The sequence below is a fragment of the Schistocerca gregaria genome, chromosome 1, assembly GCF_023897955.1.
Source record: "Schistocerca gregaria isolate iqSchGreg1 chromosome 1, iqSchGreg1.2, whole genome shotgun sequence".
Classification (NCBI taxonomy): Eukaryota; Metazoa; Arthropoda; class Insecta; order Orthoptera; family Acrididae; genus Schistocerca; species Schistocerca gregaria.
Genome location: NC_064920.1, coordinates 894,652,350 through 894,674,886, shown reverse-complemented (window position 1 = coordinate 894,674,886; position 22,537 = coordinate 894,652,350). Strand labels below are relative to the sequence as shown.

Here is a 22,537-nt window from a genome sequence, read left to right as displayed (position 1 = left end):
CAAGTCTGGTGCTAAGCAAAGCGCATTGCACATGCGCACGCTGGAGATTCGCAGCCTATGTGCAAGTCAGTGTAGACGTGTGAAACACGTGACTGAGAACGTCTCACGCCGCTGTGCCGGTCTCGTGGCCGAGTGTACATGCGCTTATTTATAACTTCCGCCAACGTTCAACTTACGTAACAAATGGATCATAAGCATCAAGTTGTCACACCAGTACTAAAACTGATGGTAAAAAGGGTGAAATACTAAATTATGTCACTGGATTCTGCTCCGTCTTAAAATTTTTATTATTGAGAATCACTGATAGAAAAGATTTAGTTACTGGTATGGAAGCAAGTGAGCAAACAATTTAAAAAACATTAAAATGACACAGAAAAGATGACTTCTTTTGCTTTAACTGCAAGCCAATTCTAAATAATTATACATTACTATAGAGCAAGCTCTAGATCCACATGTTTTTCTAATATGAGAATTGCCTGGTGTGCACACATTGCACTACGTCTTACTATTAAAACATTTTTTGAAGTATGGAATCTGTAAATGTGAATGGTTCAAGGTTTGAGGACCGTGAGAAATGTTTTGGTGGGAGGTTACAGCAACAGCACTCAGCTCGATTTCAAAGGAGTACAAAGAAATACAAGGTAAACACAGATTGGAGCTACAGTTCAGAAGATGGTGACAACGATGAGGCGGCAGCATCATCAATGAACACAGTCTGAGGTAAGAATGGGTTTTTGTAGTCTAAAGTACATCCTAAAAAGTAAACCCAAAGACGAAATAGCGTGAAAATTCCGAAAGCTGCTAACATTGCTCGAAACAATTTGGAAACAGATGCTTCAAAATATTAGGTTACACACACACACACACACACACACACACACACACACACACACACACACGCGCGCGCGCGCGCGTACGTTTATTGCATCGCGACATTGCTGCTCACGTTGGTCGAGATCCAATGACTGTTAGCAGAATATGGAATCGTTGGGTTCAGGAGGGTAATACGGAACGCCGTTCTGGATCCCAACGGCCTCTTATCTCTAGCAGTTGATATGACTGGCATCTTATCCACATGGCTGTAACTGATCGTGCAGCCACATATCGATCCTGAGTCAACAGATGGGGACGTTTGCAAGACAACAACCATCTGCACGAACAGTTCGTCAACGTTTGCAGCAGCGTGGACTATCGGCTCTAAGACCATGTCTGCGGTTGCCCTTGGTGCTGCATCACAGACAGGAGCACCTGCGATGGTGTATTCAACGACGAATCTGGGTGCACGAAAGGCAAAACGGCATTTTTTTGGATGAATCCAGGTTCTGTTTACGGCATCATGATGGTCCCACCCGTGATTGGCGTCATCGCGGTCAACGCACATTGGAAGCGTGTATTTGTCATCGCCATACTGGCGTATCACCCGGCGTGATGGTATGGGGTGCCATTGGTTACACGTCTGTCACCTCTTGTTCGCAATGACAGGACTCTGAACAGTGGACGTTACATTTCAGATGTGTTACGACCCGTGGCGCTACCACTCGTTCAATCCCTGCGGAACCATACATTTCAGCAGGATAATGCACGGCCGCAGGTTGCAGTCCCTGTACGGGCCTTTATGGATACAGAAAATGTTCGACTGCTGCCCTGGCCAACATTTCAGATCTCTCACCAATTGAAAACGTCTGGTCAATGGTGATCGGGCAACTGGCTCGTCACAATACGCCAGTCATTACTCTTGAACTATGGTATCGTGTTGAAGCTCCATGGGCAACTGTACCTGCACACGCCACCCAAGCTCCGTTTGACTCAATGCCCAGGCGTATCAAGGCTGTTATTACGGCCAGAGGGTGGTGTTCTGGGTACTGATTTCTCAGGATCTACGCACCCAAATTGCGTTAAAATGTCATCACATGTCAGTTCTTGTATAATATATTTGTCCAAAGGATACCCATTTATCACCTGCATTTCTTCTTGCTGTAGCAATTTTAATGGCCAGTAGTGTAAGAGCTCCCCAAATTAAAAAAGACCCACAAAAACCGCAGGAGCAAGCAAGATGTCTTTTGCTCTAGAGATAGAAAAGTGATAACAGATTGCATGTAAACTTACCATATTTTACCCAGTGAGCACTAAAGAAATTCGCATATCTTAAAGCACAATGTCATTAAAGCACTCAAGAGTATATGTAAAAACATTATGTTAATACCTGAATCGATCAATGTCTACGTTTCATAATGTTGCAATTACAAAATAAAACAATGGAGTGATAAGTCGCCCATTACCACTAAATGCTGTGTTACCTGCAAGGGGTGAAGTTTATTAACTATTTCAAAGTCAACTATCTTAATTTCTTTGCAATTCAAATTTTAACGCAATTATACTAGCACATCTGCACGCCACAGAATTCTGTTCTAGTATGCTCTGTTCCGCTAGATGCATGACAACGTATGACTGACTAGTCGCCAGACAGCCGCGACTTATGAACTAGGACAAGCACAAACTTTTTAATGGGCAGATCAAATATTTTAGATTGCATGGACATTTCTTTTGAATACAAAAATTTGGTATTTTCAGCCAACTTTTGCATTGGCACTATTAGCTGTAACATGCCACTTTCTACATATTTAATTAATCCAAACTCTTAACATTAAATAGTTTACCACTGAACTCCATTTTTAATTAATATGTATTACTAAAATGATTATATAATTAGCAAATTTATCAATCTTACTTTCAACTTTAGCTTCCGTATTTGGTTAGCCTTCATAATTATTTGATAATTAACAGTATCATTCCTTCCACCAGTATCAGGATTAGTAAATTTTGCCTGTTTACATTTTTTGAAAGATTTCATGATGCCTTCAGCTGCTGTTCTTTTTATGTTAAGTACGATTGTACAATTTCGGCCTTAGGCCATTTTCAATTATTTTATTGATTATATTTTATGCCATATCATTGCTCCTATGACTGTGTTACGCTCATAAAATAAATCTGAGATATTCGTGACGTGCTCCTAAAATAGCGTAAAACATCTGATTTATGAGCATAACTGAGTCATAGGAGCAACATCATACAAGGCATAAAAAATAATCCCTAAAAAACTTGAAAATGGTCAGACGCAGAAATTGTATAATCTTACTTGAAATAAAAAGAACGGGAGCTGAATCCATCACGAAATCTCTCAAAAACTTCATCACAGCTGTAGACCCTATCACAATGATAATTGTTATTTAAATATTATGCATCTTATTAATGAATAATTTACAGCTAAATATACTACATGTCTGCTCATTTTAAGGTAATTAGCTTATTCATTTGTGTGCCTGTGTAATAGGTTCATGTCAAGCCTGATTGCTTTAAAGGCGAGAAGTGGGATTTTACTACACAATATCAATAATCCTTTGCACTTTAATTCACACCATTTACATACAGAAAGATACATTTAGAATTGGTCTGGATCCATAGTCATTAGCATATTTATATCAAAAGGGTATGACAATGCTGTATTAGTAGTATGGTGTTTGACAGAATCACATTGATTGAATATATTTGCATAATGTTGAAAAGCGATATGAAATGGATCGAATAGGTCAGATTGCTAATAGGGAAGGCAAATAGTCGATTTCATTTTATTGGGAGAATTTTGGCAACCTGTAGCTCGCCTATGATGAAGATGGCATATAGAACACTAGTATGGCACTTTAGTACAGCATGTGTGTTTGGAATCGCACCAACTAAGATTATAGGAAGACATTAAGTAGTTCAGATGTGTGCAGCTAGATTTGTTACTAGTAGATTTGGTCAGCACCCAAGTATTGCAGAAATGCTTTGTGAACGCAAATGGGAATCCCTGAAGGGAAGACTTTTGCGAGGTACTATTGAGGAAATTTAGTCATCTGAGGCAGACAGTAATATCCTACAGCCACCAAGAAGTTCTCGTTAAGAACTACAAATTTAAGATCAGACAAATTAGTGCTTTTACAGAGGCTTATAGACGGTCTTTTTACCCTCTCTTGCAAGCGGAACAGGAAGGGAGATCCCTAATACTTGGCAGATGAAGCTCCTCATTGCATAGACAAATTACACTTTAAGTACTATTTATTTTGCTTTTGCATTTGCATATGAACACATTTTTTACTTAAATCCGTTAAGATATCCGTAGTCATATAGTGAAAGCGTATTTAAATAACTATTCCTGTGCTGGTATTGGTCGAGGGCAGTTTCTGACTTTGGAAAACTTACCTCAGAGTTGCAAGAATTTAATGCAACTTTTCCATTGACAATGTATGGAACTCTTGCACGGCAGGGCAAATCAGAACGTCTGGCTACAATCTCAGATAAAAATCCCGAAACAATACTAAGTCCCCTAAGATAACTCGTTCAATATCCCATGACTTAGGAGCTTCAGCATAACAAGCAGCCATACACCAGAAGTATTGTGATCCTTACTGTTCATCTTGTTATATTAATGACTTAGTAGAAATATTAATAGTAATCTTAGACTTTTTGCAGATGCAGTTATCTACAATGAAGAACTGTCCAGAAAAAGTTAAGATGTCAGAGTGGTGCGAAGATTGTTAAATTGCTTTGAATGTTCAGAAATTTGAAATTTTGCATTTCGCGAAACAATGTAGAAAACTTAGTGCCTTAGACTACATCAATTAGTCGACTGACAGTCAACTCGTACAAATTACCTTTGTTTAAAAACTAGAGGGAATATGAAATGACAAAATCTAAGGAGATAGCTAGAGGTAGTCTTATTTGAAGGCTGTGTGAATGCCATCAGTCTAAAAAGGAGATTGTTTATCAAATACTCTTGTGGACCATCCTAAAATATGCTCTGAATTAACAAGTGATATGAGCATATACAAAGAAGGCTTGCACAAATGATCGGATGTACTTGTTTGGCCGACTCTAAAGCATCACCAAATAATGAAAAACATGGGCTGCCAGGCGCTTGAGCGATTTCATACCTCCTGTGAAACAGTCTAACTAGCACTGACACTGAAATCTAGAATATTCCACACCCCCTGCATATTGCTCCCATAGCAAATGCAGTGACAAATTAGACTAATAGCCACACATTCAAGCGCATTCTTCCGCATTCCACACAAACGGAGCAGGAATAAACTAATACAGTGGTACAAAGGGGAAAAACCTCCTGCCATACACTTCAGTGGTTTGCTGAGTATGGAGGTAGATGCTTCTATGTATTGGAGACTTAAGTTGTGAATATTTTCTCAACCTCCCCCTTAGGATCCTGTTTTCTATATTAGTCGCAGTGCGTTGCCAAATGGAAAATAATCGTGATACACCGAGTCCGTTGTCTGCGTCTATTTCTCATTATACTGAGATCGTAAAATCACATACAACGCTACCAGCGGTAGTCGATACTGAAGACCCCTGACAGCTTTGAGCACTTGCCAGCTCAGCAGTGAAGCACAAATGGCTGCAGGTGGAACCAATAGCAATCTATATAACTGTGACAACACAGGAGCAGTGCTATTAGAGGCGTTTATAAAATCGCGTTACGTTATTGGCTGAGACATGCACGTAAAGCAGCCACTCCCAGCCCATGGTAGTTCGAAGGGACACTTGCGCCTATAACTGCAGATGCATCTTAATTCGAAGAGAACAGGCAAGCCAGCAACGAGATTATCTGATTTGGTTCATTCGCAGTCCCGCTCGAGAAGGCCGTTTGAGTTTGAACTCTGATCTGGCACACAGTTTTCACTTTTTACACAAGTTGAGCTTATACAGCTGTTACTGAGTACCAATATCTTTACTACATTTACCTCGTTCATATTGTTTTTGAGACTTTACGTGCAACTGAAGCAAGGAAGATTAATGTATAACGTCTTTTTGGTAACGCGTTCATTAGCAACAGTTCTAACGCTGCCATGAGCTACCCTATGTAATCATAAGTAAGCATAGACTACGGCAGTTTTCCTAATATCTTTGGTCACTTAAGGTCGAACATACTTCATCTGTACGTTAGGTGTATTGCATACGAGTCTGGCGTTGCATCATAGGAAACACTTTCTTTACACCTACGATCAGTGTTACTAGTTTCACCTAAACACCGGAAGCAGTGAACACCCTAGAAACTGACTGAAAGGATGTATCTACAGAACAGTTTTGTTCGACTTATTTATCCCCTGTCTGTTACTCAAAAATAAACTGCTTATAGCAAAATTGAAATTGTGAATGTTTATTCAGGTTTTATTCGAAACTATTTGTAGCGTGAAACATGATTGTTGTCAAAATAAAAATACAAATTTCTAATAGCACCAGAAAATTTCCTCAACAAGGTAAAATAAAAAACCGCAAAAGAAATGTATCAAACACTCGCTTCAATACTTCGTCGAACTTACATAAAATATGTTTGTTATTCATAAACAACCATCACATTTATGAACAGGAAACTGTTGCACTTTATCATGATCATGATGAATGTTATATTGAATACAATATAGTTATCACATTTTTATGTATGTGCATGTAAACTGTACTTTTATAAGCGCGGAAGTTACGTTAACAACTAATTATTACTTATCTTACTGTAAGAATAAAAATACACAATGGACTAACAGTGATTGATATGTGGTTCTAATTACGTGCAAAATGGAAGTCTTCGACTTCCAGCTTCTCTCCCCCCTTCCCCCCTCGCCCCCTCCCACTAAAAAGGCAGTACCCAATACGCAGCCTAGTTAAATTGACCCCCTCACGGCGGGCTGGGGTACGAGTACTGCAGCGTTGGCAGCAGCGCCAGCAGCCTCGTTTCCTGGCAGACCAACATAACCAGGAACCCACAGAAACATCACAGTGGCTCCACCAAGAGTCAGCAAGTGAGGTTTCCTGGACCCGCTGCGCTAACGGATGGGCGCTGTACAGCGCACAAAGATTTTGAAGGGCGCTGAGTGAGCAGAGGACACAGTTGATAAGTCAGTCTGGCTAAATATACTCCGTGGCCTGATATAGGGTGAAGAGCTTGGCTGTAAGAACTGAGCAGTTTGCCGGAAGCCGATATCGAAAGACGCGGGCGACAATGACAATCCCCGCCTCCAGTCAGTCCGAGGGCCATCGGTGTACGCAAAGGTACTATCATGAAGTTCCATGCGTAGGTCGTGAATCTGAAGGCGATAGAGCGAGGATGGAGTAGTGTCTTTAGGAAGCGAATGAAGGCCAAGGTTAACATGGGCCGATTCATGATGCCAAGGTGGTGGTGAGTTCGTACCCACCGGGAAGGTTGCAGGTAGTGAGAAGTCAAGCCACCATAGCTAGTGCCAAAAGTGGACTCTAGAAGGTAACAGAAGAGGGACACTCCCCATACTGGCGATCAAATGAGTCATTGAAGGAGGCATAGGATGGGAGACCACACATATGGCAGACAGACGGCATGTATACCCACTGAGGAGAAAGTCACGGTGGTAGCACAGGAGTACTTCTGCAGCTACTCTCAACCAGGCTAGTGTAAAAGGCAAAAGTGGCCAAACGGATACCACAATGATGACTAGTGGTGTGGCAGTATAAGAGAGGGACGTGCAAATACATAAACCAGGCACCCCTAGTCGTATTTCGAACGGACAAGGGACCGGTGCAAACTGAGGGTGGTTCGATAGGTACCCCAGAAAGTACAATTGACGACATGTAGGGCATTGAGGAACCACGTACAGTGGGTTTCCACGTAAAACACATGGGAGGACCGAGAGTTCCCTATCGAGCATGAGCCCCAGGAATTTTGTAGTTTCAACGAACGGAAGGGCAACAGGCCTAAGATGTAAAGATGGAAGAAACCACTTGCGTCGCCAGAAATTCACACAGACGGATTTGTCAGTGGAACAGCGAAAGCTATTGTCGATGCCCCAGGAGTATAGACCAAGACATCGCTGAAGACGCCGCTCAGTGTGACAGATCCGTGGAAAACTGAAATCATCATCAAAAAGAAAGCCAGCGATGCCCGGCGGTAGACAGGCCATTATAGGGTTAATAGCGACAGCAAAGACGACGTTCAGGACAGAACCCTGAGAGAGACCATTTTCCTGGATAAAGGCTTCCGACAAGACAGAACGCACACGCACTTTGAAAACTGTCCTAAAAATTCCTGAAGGAAACAGCAAGTAGCCATGGAAGCCCCACGTGTAAACAGTACAGAGGATACAGGTTCTCCAGTAGGTGTCTTAGGCCTTTTACAAATCGAAAAACATTGCCACAGTCTGGTAGTCATGACATGGGTGGACAAAGTAACGAGATTGTAAACTGGAGAACACCGCGCTCGAAATCCTCTGTGAGTAAATTTCAAGACGCGAGTCACCTTACCAGCCAGCCATCAATCACACATTCCATCACACATTCCATCACCTGGCAAACGCAGCTGTTGATAGATGGGGCGGTAGCTAGAAAGGTTTTTGTCCTTACTGGGCTTAGGTATGGGTATGATGGTGGGTTCACGCTAACTTCCGGGAAATGTGCCCTCTACCTAGAAGCAGTTGTACGTGTTAAGCAGAAAGTGCTTGCACGAAAGGTGCTGCAACATCTAAATGTGGATGGCGTCTGGCCCTGGGGCTGAGGTCTCGGGATGAAATGAGAATATGATCTGGCTCCTTCATAGAAAAGAGGGTATTGTAGCACTCACGATTCGGAGAAGAGAAGCTTATCGCACGAGCCACCTCCGCTCGTTTCCGATGTAGGAAGGCAGGGTTATAGTGGAAAGAGCTCCAACTGTCCGCAAAATGGCAGCCCAAGGTGTTTAATATAGCAATAGGTCCCAAAATGACGTCTGCTGTCAGGCCGGAAACTGAGGAATAGATCTTGGCCCCACAGAGCCGTCGGAGGTTGGCCCACACGGCAGAGGAAGGGGTGGAATTGTTGAAAGAACTAGTGAATGAAATCCATCTAACTCTTTTGCTATCCCGAAGACCGTGACGACACTGAACGTGTGTTTTTAATGAATGCAATTGCCTTCGTAGGATGACAGTTAAAAACGCAGGGAGCACATCTCCATGCGCCAATTGCGTCACAGCATGCCTCAGTCCACCAAGGGACTGGATCACGACGTGGTGAAGAGGAAGTGAGAGGAATGGAACGTTCTACAGCAGTAAGGACAACGCTTGTGAGATATTCCACCTGGTCATCACAACTGGGGAAATTTGTTCCTCGTAGGTCGCCAGGGAGAAGTAATGCTGCCAGTCAGCCTTAGTAAGCTGCCATTTGAGTGTGCACACAGATGGGGTAGGAGTCAGCAAATGGAAACACACAGAAAATGGTCGTCCGAATAGGTGTCAGAACAGTCCACGCAAGACAATGGGCAAGCTGGGCAGTGCAGAAAGATAGGTCCAAATGGGAATAGGTGTGCGAGGAGTTAAAGAAAAGAGGGTGCTCCAGTGTTAAGGCAGAAGAGGTTAAGTTGATTAAGGTCAGCCAAGAGAGCACCTCTGACAGGTTCTGGGAGAACCCCAAAGGGGATGATGTGCATTAAAGTAACCAAGTAGCAGAAATGGGGGAGGTAGCTGCCCAAAAAGCTGAAGGAAGTTTGCCCTGTAGACATCGAATGACAGAGGGACATAAATGGTACAGAGGTAAGTAGTCAGATGGGGAAGGAAAAGGCAAACTGCAACAGCTTGAAGATGGGTAGGCAGGTAATGGGTTGACTATATATGTTATCCTGTATGAGCAGCATGATGCCCCCACAAGATGGAATACCGACCTCAGGGGGAAGGTGCTGCAGCACCTTTCGTGCAAGCACTTTCTGCTTAACATGTACTACTGCTTCTGGGCAGAGGGCACATTTCCCAGAAACGTGAAACCCCAAACCAGTTGTGAGGACGCAATTTAGTTTCCTGAAGGCAGAGTAAAATGGGATGCTGTGATTCTAAAAGCAGCCGTAAATCATCTTTGTAGGACCAATGTCCCCGAATGTTCCATTGAAAGAGTCATGAAGTCATGTATAGGTGTCACCTCGGCAGCTGCCAAGTGACAGCCTGTGAAACAGTCCCCGCTATGGGGCACAAAAGCAGGAGGATCCTGCTCCATGGTGTCCACAGAAGCATAGGCTTTCTTGTGCGGTCAGTCTGTAGAGTCCGATGCTGAGAAAAGGTTGGTGGTGTGCACTGGCGACAGAGCGGCTGGGCTACAGTATCGTCTGGTGACACTGTCAAAGAGGATCTTCGAGGTAGTGAAGGAGAAGACTGTCTTTGGTGGACTTCCAACTTTTCTGGCTAGAGGAAGCCTCTGGCGTTGGTTGGCTGGAAGGATATAGGAAGTGTTCATGGGAGAGCTACTCTTGCGCTTTCCAGTGAACCAGTTGTGTAGATGGTGCCTTTGCCCTTGAGGCGAGAGTTTGATGACTTGTTGCACAGCTGGATGGGGGGGGAAGGCGATGCTACCTTGACACTGGGCGATTTCACAACCTCAGAAGTGAACTGGAGGTCGTATGTCTGCGTGGACATGTTCTTTCATGGAGCAAGGGGGTAACAAGAACAGAACTATAGGTTCCAGACGGGAAAATACAGGGTCAGCAACTAGCCAATTACTTCCGAGCGACTGGGTAAGGCACTTTCCTTTACCCAGATCTCCTGGACAGCCCAGGTATCAAGATACATGGGACAATCCTGAGAGAAGGCAGCATGGCCGCCATTGCAGTTGATATAGCGGAGGAAAGGAGGCAAAGAATTGCTCTCGTGCACATCCTACCACAGGTTACACATTTGGCTGGGTGTCAAGACGTTCTAGTGTGGTTGAAACGATGACACTGTAGCAGCGCATCAGGTTCGGAATGTACGGCCAGTCTGTGATAATTTCATAGCCTGCTTTGATCTTGGACGAAAGCACCACCCTATCAAAGGTGAGAGAGTGATCGTGGGCACTACCCAGGAATCTACCTTTCTCATTACACGATGGACGGCAATGACACCCTGATCAGAGAGGTAAGATGGTATTTCGGCATCAGACTGTCGAGTAGCAAAGTGTAAATAACACCACAGGAAGAATTCTAAGTTATACGGGCCTCAACATGAACAGGGTATCCATGGAGACGGGAGGCGGCAAGCAGTTGTGCTTGAGAATCAGAAGTAGTCTCCAAAAGCAAAGTGCCATTCCGCCAACTAGAGCAGGATTTCACAGGGTCGGCAAGTGCGTTAACATCCTTCTGAACAAGAAACGGATTTACAGTGGCAAAGGACAGTCTTCCATACGTGAGACCACGAGGAACTGTGGTGCAGCAGGAAGGGTCTTTGAATCATTAGACACATTATGTTTCCGTTTCATAGACGTTGAGTGTTAAGATAATTGACTCACTGCAGGAAAATCCCTATGATTGCCAACATCTCCAATGGAGCGCTCCTTCCAACTGGGGGGCCCCTTCACGAAGGGATGCACCTGCCTTAGGTCACATCTCATGTCACACCCCCCCGAAAACCTAACAGAGGGACCAATCGGCAATTCGGGAAGGCAGCAGCTCAGGCAGTTACCCCTACCTGGGCCTGGCCTGTATTGGGGCTGCATGAGCACCATACCTGTCGACCCAGGGCTGGAAATTACGCGTTCCCAGTCAGTAGTTATGCGTCAGATGAGAGGGCCAGCCGTCAGGATCGCACAGGGAGGAAGAAGAAAAACAGGAACTTCAAATGCCAAAGTGGAAGAACGGCAGGAGAAAGGAGACAAGGCAAGAAAGAGGGAACGGAAAACAGTGGTCATACCGTTCTTGTCAGTGACAGACAATGCGGAACATTACCAATAATACCCCAGACATGTTTCCCAAGGAAGGGAAAACAGAATAGCGAGAGGGGAGACGTAGCACGGAATGGAATAGATGATGCGAAAGCTGGGTCCCCGTGGTGGCCAAGCACAAAGCCCTGGAGGGGGCATCATATCTGTGACTCCTACTTCGTGGTAATACAAAACTAGCTAACATTTTTTAAACTTTTTCAACTCCTTCGTCAATCCCATCTTGTAAACATCTCATACTGCACAACATACTCTAGCAAAGAATGGACAAGAGTGTAGGCAGTCTATTTGTTGCATCTTTTGTGTGTGGCATCAATGAAATTAATACTTCGGTTCGCCTTCCCAGCCACGTGTTCTATGTGATAGCTACAATTTAAGTTCTCTGTATGGTTACCCGTTGGAATTGAGCTGGCAGCCTTTATATCGGTGCGATTTATCGTGTAACCGAAGTTTAACAGATTCATTTTAGTGGCGATGTTCTATGCCTACCACTGTCATCATCCAACATATCGAGGGTACATTAAAGTCACCACCAATTACATAATTAGAGTTCCTATTTGAGATTATACTCAAGGTTTCTTTCAACCTTTAAGTAAGTCAGGGGGGGTCGGTAAAAGTAACCCATTATTTATTCCGGTTATCTAGTACAACCTGTACCCATATTAGCTCACGGAAAATATGATTCAATTTTACTGCAAGATTCGTGAATTTGAGTCGCCGCTAGAAAGTGCGAAGTGTAAATTTAAGCAGTGTGAAACTTCCTTGGCATTTGAACTCGCGTCCACAACACGAAGCTAAGGCTCTGTTCTAGAGACTGCAGTTATTTACAATATCACTCGCTTCCATGGTGGCTTTAATACTCCAAAATTATTCCTGTTAAAAATTTTAAGGAATTTCATCCACGTCTAACTTATTTGGAAAACGTCTGTGGTGTTAATATCATACCCTTAAGGAAACATTCCATACAGAAAAAGTGCCCTATACCAACCAGCCAACCTACTCAGCGACCAGTACCACATGTAGGCGTTTTGGCCGTTCGACGAACATTTCTTGTAATGTCGGGTACATAGGACCACCCGAACGCCGACCACCACCACTCCACCCAACAAATTGTGCCAAGCGTAGCGGTGTCGTTCCTCAAGGTATGAAAAAGACAAAAAGGTCGTGCCAACCTTCCGATAAGTTAATTCTGCCAATGCGCGCGAAATTAAATGCTGTTCTAATATACACAAGTTTTGTATCACCTTGGTTGCGAGAATTCCAGAACCTGTATAGAAAATTGGCATAGTGATCAACATAAACCTTTCCGCCCTTTTTACTGCTGATGAAAACCACACATTACATGTTGTACCAACATACAGCGAGACCTTCAGAGGTGGTGGTCCAGATTGTTGTACACACCGGCACCTGTAATACTGAGTAGCACGTCCTCAAATTTATGCATGCCTATATTCGTCGTGGCATACTATCTACAAGTTCATCAAGGCACTGTTGACCAAGATTGTCCCACTCCTCCACGGCGATTCGGAGTAGATCCCTTAGAGCGTTTGGTGAGTCATGTCGTCCAATAGAAGACTTTTTCAATCTATCCCAAGCATGTTCGATAGGTTTCATGTCTGGAGAACATGAAGGCGAATACCTCGCCAATATGCTGATGATACGGTTGCACTATCGGTCGGAGGATGGCATTCACTTATACAGACTTTACGGCACCTTCCATGATCACCAGCGGCATACGTCGGCCCCACATAATGCCACCTCAAAACATCAGGAAACCACCTTGCTACACTCACTGGACAGTGTCCAAGACGTTCAGCCTGACCGGGTTGCCTCCAAACACGTCTCCGACGATTGGTTGATGGCATATGCGACACTTATCAGTGAAGAGAAAGTTACGCCAATCCTGAGCGGTTCATTCGGCATGTTGTGGCCATCTGTACCGCGCTGCATGGTGTCGTGGTTGCAAAGATGGACCTAGCCATGGACGTCGCGAGTGAAGTTACGCATCACGCAGCCTATTGCGCACAATTTAAGTCTTAACACTACGTCCTATGGCTGCACGAAAAGCATTATTCAACATGGTGGCGTTGCTGTCAGGATTCCTCCGAGCCATAATCCGCAGGTAGCGGTCATCCACTGCAGTAGTAGCCCTTGGGCGGCCTGAGCGAGGCATGTCATCGACTGTTCCTGTCTCTGTATTTCCATATCTGAACATCGCTTTGGTTCACACCGAGACGCCTCGACACTTCCCTTGTTGAGAGCCCTTCCTGGCACAAAGTAACAATGCGGACGCGATCGAACTGCGGTATTGATCGTCTAGACATGGTTGAACTAAATACGAGCCGTGTACCTCCTTCCTGGTGGAATGACGAATGATCGGCTGTCGGTCCCCCACCGTCTAATAGGCGCTGCTCGTGCATGGTTGTTTACATCTTTGGACGGGTTTAGTGACATCTCCGAACAGTCAAAGGGACTGTCTGTGATAAAATATCCACAGTCAACGTCTGTCTTCAGGAGTTCTGGGAACCGGGGTGATGCAAAACTTTTGATGTGGGTGAAAGAGTGTACGAGGCAGACAAAACTAAAAGACTGCAAATGTTTATGAGACGCGTCGTGCGACAAGAAATATAGGTGCAAGAAATGAAGCACTTTTCTCTTTTTAACGAATCCGTAATGGTTTCGCTTGGCACATAGAACAGTCCACCGACCCGTGTTGCAGTTTCTAGGTTTTATTTCTTATGAAATCTAAAAACCGAAATATCTACATCCACTGGGCGTTTAATCTTAAATTTACTTCATTGTTGTGTTAAAGTCCATGCATCCAAACCCCTCTGCTATGAGCGAAGCGTGGTCTTACATTTGCTAAATACTTCATTTCTTACACATCTGTTTTATTTATTATGTGGAGTCTTCATCGAATTCTATGAATTTCTTAAACTTACATGCCATCTTTTATGCTATGTGCATAAATTAATAACGTTTACATGAACGTCTTTTACTTATTTTGTTTCACCATGGTCAACTATACATCACGTTTCAGGAATCACTGTAGTTAGTAATTGTGGGTATACAACAGCACTTAATTTGAGGCCCTCTAAACTGTCAGTCGCTAGAAATCAAGGTAACTAACAGCCTCTCCTCGCAGCTTACAACCTCATTATTAATCTTGTTCGTTAAGAAGAGTGATTTTCAGCAGCTCCGGAATGCAAGCTTCATCCATTCTTAGATAATTACGAAAAATCATCGGATCCCAGCTGCTTAAGTAACACAGGGTGGGTGAATTTCTTTCCTTGCCTTAACCACTTTGCCCACAGCTTTCTCTGAATTTTTTTGGTCTTGCTACCTCGAAAATAGCCAAGCAAAAACCCCGTTTTAATTTCTGTGTAAAAGCAAGTGGGGTCCCTTAGAACAAACAATGAACTGGAGATAAAACATCCGGATGCGCTGTAATCACTGAGTGCAGACGGGATGTGTGTAGCCTGCCAGGAAATTGGTCTGCCAGTCGATAAATTGGTGCGTGTGTAGTGGCCCCGAAAGGTAAGAAACTTAAAGCAGCTTAATATTTTGAATAAACTTTGATTTTTCGTTCGAAATATCTGCTCTGCACTGCACTGCACTGCCTAGCCACCAAGAATTACGGGACAAGCAATTAGTCCAATTGGCGTTTCATCGTAACTGTTACCCATAGTCAAGTGCCACACTACATCGCTACGTGCAACACCACTGCTCTTCTAGCAGGGTCCTCTCACCAGCTAGCTACTGTATCATTAGCTGGCGCCACACAATGAGCCTGGGTTAATTAGCATTGTAATAATAATAATGCTAATACTTCAGCTCTTTGCAGCCGCTACAGCTGTGGCTCATACGGAATGTCGTTTTAAGAGTGTCTAAAACAGATTTGGGACCTGCAAGCGAGAGTGAAGAAAAATCAAGACGTTCACAGGACTTTACCTTGAAAAAGCGTTCGACAATGTAAAATGGAGCAAAATGTTCGAAATTCTGAGAAAAATGGGGTAAGCTATAGGAAAAGGCAGGTAATATGCAGTACATACAAGAACCTTGAGGGGACAATAAGATTGGAAGACCAAGAATGAACTGCTCCGACCAAGAAGGGTGTACGATAGATGTAGTCCACCCCTACTGTTCAATACATCGAAGAAGCAATGAGGGAAATAAAAGGTCACGAGTGGGATTAAAAGTCAGGGTGAAATATGATTCGCTGGTGACATTGCTTCCTCAGTAAAAGAACGACTGCAGTTTATGTTGAATGAAATGAACAGTAATGACTACAGAATATGAAGAGTAAATCGAAGAAAAACTAAAGTAATGAGTAGCAGAAACGAGAACAGCGAATCACTTATAATTGGGGATCACATAGACGAAGTTGACGAATTCTGGTACTTTGGCAGCAAAATAACTTACGAAGGACGGAGCAAGGAGAAATTAAAAAGGAGACTGTAACTGGCGAAAAAGGCATTCCTCGGCAAGAGAAAATCTTGCTACTCTCAAACATAGGTTTTAACTTAAAGAAATTTCTGAGAATGTACATTTGGAGCACAGCATTGTATGGTAGTGAGATTAGGGAAAACCAGAACAGAAAGGAATCCAAGCCTTTGAGATGTGGTGGTACAGAAGTGTGTTAGGTGGAGTGATAAGGTTGGTTGGTTTGGAGGAGGAGATTAGTGTTTAACGTTCCGTCGACAACGAGGTCATTAGAGACCGAGCACAAGAACTGATTAGGGAAGGATGGGAAAGAAAATCGGCCGTGCTTTTTTAAAGGAACCATTCCGGCATTTGCCTGAAACGATTTAGGGAAATCACGGAAAACCTAAATCAGGGTGGCCGGACGCGGGTTTGAACCGTTCTGACAGGCCAGCTTGCTAACATCCTCAGCTCGCTCGCTCGATGAATAACGGAAGAATGAGGTTCTCCACGACATCGGTGAAGAAAGGAACATATGGAAGACACTGACAGTAAGGGACAGAATAAGACATCTTAATGTATCGGGGGCTAACTTCCACGGTTCTAGAGGGAGCGGTAGAGAGTATAAACTGTAGAGGAAGAGATTTGAATACGTCCAGCAATTAATTGAAGGTGCAGGGTGCAATTGCTACTCAGATGGAAAGCTTTGCACAGAAGATGAACTGGTGGCGGGCCACATCAACCAGACAGATGAATGAAAAATGATTTAAAGTAATTCAGTCTGCTATAAAAGTGGAGAAATCTATCGATTTCACAAATTTAGTTCTCAGTGGAACACACGCTACAGAAAGTCTGCGGAGCAAAATAGAATTGGAAGCTGTATGATTTGACAAGTTTCAGAAAAACCCTTCCAGACTGGTAGTTTACTTATAATCGTCGAGGGCATAAATAAAAGTGACGATTAGAGTAACGTCCGTAGAGGACAATTCAGTATAGAGAAGCTAGGTGCCCAAGATAGAAGCCGTTTAGAATTGACACTGTGGATCAGTATGAGCAAAATTGAAACCCCCTTGCAAGAGAAACATCAAGACATTCACTTAGACTAATTTTCGGAAAATACAAGTATTATCGGATGGGCAATTCGAAGTTCCCTTCTGCAGAATATGATGGCATTGCCTTTACGAGCAAAAACTAAGTCTGACCCCAACAGGCAAGCTAAATATTGCCAACTATCACGCTTTCACTGCAGTGTCAACAATGATTCGCCTGAAAAATGTTACAATGCAATATTCGCCTATAACCAAATTGGAAGTATTTGGCGCTTAACCCTAGATTACCAAACCCTCGTAAAATATACGATCTAAAGTGTTACGAATTCTGGATTCCTGCCAGTTTGGTATTGTCAGAATAGGATGTACACAACATTTTGCACTTATTTTGTGACAGCCGGAGACATCGTAATGAACAAGTGCATAAACTATAATAATTTCGTCTGAAAATATGGAGTGGTTCAAATGGCTCTAAGCACTATGGGACTCACCTGCTGTGGTCATCAGTCCCCTAGAACTTAGAACTACTTAAACCTAACTAACCTAATGACATCACACACATCCATGCCCGAGGCAGGATTAGAACCTGCGACCGTAGCAGCCTCACGGTTCCGGAATGCGCGCCTAGAAGCGCGAGACCACCGCGGCCGGCTATGGAGTGGTAAAATTTACTATTTAACTCAGTTATCTAAGTGGATCGTTTGAACTACTTCCGTGCAATACTATTTCTTCTGCAGTAATTTTGCTACTTATTTCACTGTAGTCCTCTGTCCCATGTCACAATCATTCAAATCTGTGTACGAAACATTCTTTCCTGACACTTTTCTTACAAATTTTACAGGTTAGTCAAAAGTTGGTCAACAAAGAAAACTTTACATAATTCAACACTGCAAAAGTCAGTCTTTCCCCAGAGGCTGACTTTTACTACGAGTGAGTATTTCTTTCAAAAATTAGCGGCATAGATGACTCGTCCGCGTCATTTTCCTGCTAGAACTGTTTACATGTTTAATTTTTGCAACGTAGAACTATATGACTTCAATAAATGTTGAAAAACAATGATATTACGACGGAACCAATTAAAGTTAGGGGATATCGTTCCACTGAAATTGGGCAGATTACACGTAGCAAACGACAAAACGATTGTTTATCCTGACCTTTCCCCGTCGAAATTTATCTACCCATCACTGACAGTAGTAGTATCCATGAAGTATGTTAAAAAAAATTTATTTTCACGCAATTCCTTCAAACATATAATACGCCCAGCGTAAGTCCGTAGTCCTATAAAATATACAGGACTTATTAGTGGCTAATTTGGGACACGGCATTCGCTGCTTTTCCATCAATATGTTATACAAAGTAACTGATTTGTTCAGAAATCTTGTCCATTAACAAATAATTGCGCGGCGCTTCTGCAGCCCATGCAAATTTTTTTTGCAATGACCGAGCAAATATCAACGCCAAAAGCTTAATTATAGAGTAGATTATATCTCACCTGTCCGTAGTACCCTGCACCTTCACCATGAGAAAAGATTACTATGAGTGTTACCAAAACGTGGCGCATCCTCGAAAAGAACCGTTCACTGATCTTCCAACGTGCCGAACGGTCGCTAGCTCGCTCGGCTTTCAACGTAAACACGCAACTGAGGCAGCGGACCGCGTGACCAGCGCCACCCTGAACTCGTGAGACGGCGCGCTAAGCGACCCAGTCAGGGGCATCGCCTTTGGACACTAACGCTAGCCGTCTGCAAGTTGTTTAGTCACGGGATACTTCTATTTATGGATTTCTTCACAGGAAATGTCATTCACTACAGCCATGGGAAATACTGTTTAAACGTCTGAAATTCGAAGACTGTTTCTTGTTTTCTCCCTTTACTGTTGACTACTGAACTACTTGTGCGCCAGTAAAACGACTATTTTCTCTGTTATTTTTAGATTTAGCTCGGGACCTAGATTGTAAGAGACGATAGAAAAGTGAGGACTGCTACACAAGCAGTATGAATATTAACCAGTTCTGTATGTTCATTAATTCTAATACATTGTTAATTCTGTAACTGAAGAAAAGATAAGATCTTTTCCTCTCTTATGGTTTCAGATAGATTATATAATGGTTAGACAGAGATTTAGGAACCAGGTTTTAAATTGTAAGACATTTCTGGTGGCAGATGTTAACTCTGGCCACAATCTATTGGTTATAAACTGTAGATTAAAACTGAAGGAACTGCAAAAAGGTGGGAATTTAAGAAGATGAGACCTGAATAAACTGACAGAACCAAAGGTTGTACAGAGTTTCAAGGGGAGCATAAGGGAACAATTGACAGGAATGGGGGAAAGAAATACACTAGAAGAAGAATGGGTAGCTTTGAGGGATGAAATAGTGAAGACAGCAGAGGAACAAATAGGTAAAAAGACGAGGGCTGCTAGAAATCCTTGGGTAACAGAAGAAATATTGAATTTAATTGATGAAAGAAGAAAATATAAAAATGCAGTACATGAACCAGGCAAAAAGGAATACAAATGTCTCAAAAATGAGATCGACAGGAAGTACAAAATGGCTAAGCAGGGATGGCTAGAGGACAAATGCAAGATGTAGAGGCTTGTCTCACCAGGGGTAAGATAGGTACTGCCTACAGGAAAATTAGAGAAACCTTTGGAGATAAGAGAACCACTTGTATGAATATCAAGAGTTCAGATGGAAACCCAGTTCTAAGCAAAGAAGGGAAAGCAGAAAGGTGGAAGGAGTATATAGAGGGTCTATACAAGGGTGATGTACTTGAGGACAATATTAAGGAAGTGGAAGAGGATGTAGATGAAGATGAAATGGGAGATGTGATACTGCGTGAAGAGTTTGACAGAGCACCGAAAGACCTAAGCCGAAACTAGGCCCTGGGAATAGACGACATTCCATTAGAACTACTGATAGCCTTGGGAGTGCCAGTCCTGACAAAACTCTACCGTCTGATGAGCAAGATGTATGAGACAGGCGAAATACCCTCAGACTTCAAGAAGAATATAATAATTCCAATTCCAAAGAAAGCAGGTGTTGACAGATGTGTAAATTACCGAACCATCAGTTTAATAAGCCACAACTGCAAAATACTAACACGAATTCTTTACAAACGAATGGAAAAACTGGTAGAAGCCGACCTCGGGAAAGATCAGTTTCGATTCCATAGAAATGTTGTAACACGTGAGACAAAACTGACCCTCAGACTTATCTTGGAAAATAGAGTAAGGAAAGGCAAACCTACGTTTCTAGCATTTGTAGACTTAGAGAAAGCTTTTGACAATGTTGTTGACTGGGATACTCTCTTTAAAATTCTGAAGGTGGCTGGGGTAAAATACAGGGAACGAAAGGCTATTTACAATTTGTACAGAAACCAGATGGCAGTTGTAAGAGTCGAGGAGCATGGAAGGGAAACATTGGTTGGGAAGGGAGTGTGACAGGGTTGTGGCCTATCCCTGATGTTTTCCAATCTGTATATTGAGCAATCAGTAAAAGAAACGAAAGAAAAATTCGGAGGAGGAATTAAAATCCATGGAGAAGAAATAAAAACTTTGAGGTTCGCTGATGACACTGTAATTCTGTCATACACAGCAAAGGACCTGGAAGAACTGCTGAAGGGAATGGACAGTGTCTTGAAAGGAAGATATAAGATGAACATCAATAAAAGCAAAACGAGGATAATGGAATGTAGTCCAATTAAATCGGCTGATGCAGAGGGTATTAGATTGGGAATGAGATAATGAGATGCTTAAAGTAGTAAATGAGTTTTGCTATTTGGGGAGCAAAATAACTGATTATGGTCAAAGCAGACAGGATATAAAATGTAGACTGGGAATGGCAAGGAAAGCGTTTCTGAAGAGAAATTGGTTAACATTGAGTACGGATTTAAGAGTCGTTTCTGAAAGTATTTGTATGGAGTGTGACCATATGGAAGTTAAACGTGGATGATAAATAGTTTGGACATGAAGAGAATAGAAGCTTTCGAAATGAGGTGCTACAGAAGAATGCTGAGGATTATATGGGTAGATCACACAACTAATGAGGAGGTACTGAATAGAATTATGGAGAAGAGAAATTTGTGGCACTCCTTGACTAGCACAAGGGATCGGTTGGTAGGACATATTCTGAGGCATCAAGGGATCACCAATTTAGTGTTGGAGGGCAGCGTGGAGGGTAATAACTGTAGAGGGAGTTCAAGAGATGAATACACTAAGCAGATTCAAAAGGATGCAGGTTGCAGTAGGTACTGGGAGATGAAGGAGCTTACACAGGATAGAGTAGCATGGAGAGCTGAATCATACCAGTCTTTTTTGAGAGCATATTTGTCATAGTTGTATGAGTATTATTACCACATACTTTAGCGGCTCACATATTCATCATTTTTCACTAAATAAGAAGGAATTTACTTGTCTAAGGACTAATAACACTATAATCATTTACACACAGTTCCATTGTTTACGGTGCATCATAAATCGTTTTCTTTGTCAAAAATATTCACATATAGTTCATTTGTGTCGCTTTGGTATACCGTGAAACATTTGACCACATAAGAGGGAATTTTACCTAATTGCGTTAAATTCAAAACGATTTTCACTACAATGCTCTCGATCACGAGCAAACTTTACATCGTTCCGAGAGACCTGTATTTTTCTGAGTCGACCTCATTTTCATTGAAAAATATCCCCATCTTCTGACTTTTTCTTGCACAAATGTTAATTTCTCTTGGGGTGGAGTCGAAAAAAATTGCGTTATTAGAAAGTCATTTACGATCTGAAGTTCTTTAGGTTTTTGTTCCAGGCGTCGTAGAACCGTAGCGCCAGTTTCAGATGTTACAGCGCAAATAATAGTTTTATGATGATTAGCTACATTGTTTAGTCCTAATAAATCGCCTTAGAACAATCCGCAGAGTAGTTTGTTGTCACATCGGCATACGTTTCTTGCCCACTCTTGTTTGTGTACTTCCAGATCATTTTAATGATGTCTCGCTCACGTTGTAATAGTCTGCACCGTTACTGGAAACCCTGAGATCACTTTCTTCCAAAAAATGCTGAGTTTTCTCGGCTTCTGCTTCGCAGGGGTCAGGCATGTCGTCACTCACTGAGCTCACGAAACACAGACCAAACGCATGTAAGCATGGACTCATGCCTCAATTTCACAAACGTGGAAATCCTGCCATCTAAAATAACGGCTGCAGAACTATTACAGAAAGCAGCGAGCTACAGAAGAGTCGCATGTTTCGTCTACTGCACTGTGACAGACATTGCACTGCAATTCGGGGAACTGCTATGATGGCTGTACCTGTCACTGTACGTGATGGGTTCATTTCTACTCGACCTATGTA

At 42.8% G+C, this 22,537-nt stretch overlaps 1 protein-coding gene across 1 annotated transcript in view; it reads right to left on the bottom strand.

Annotated features, from left to right (window-relative positions):
* Nucleotides 1-18,932, bottom strand: part of LOC126274010 (uncharacterized) — a 163,131-nt gene extending 144,199 nt beyond the window's left edge. Inside the window, exon 1 of the mRNA XM_049977074.1 lies at nt 18,685-18,932. Coding sequence (XP_049833031.1) covers nt 18,685-18,753 — 69 coding nt within the window. The 5' untranslated portion in view covers nt 18,754-18,932. The remainder of the gene's footprint in view (nt 1-18,684) is intronic.
* Nucleotides 18,933-22,537: the final 3,605 nt, after the last annotated feature.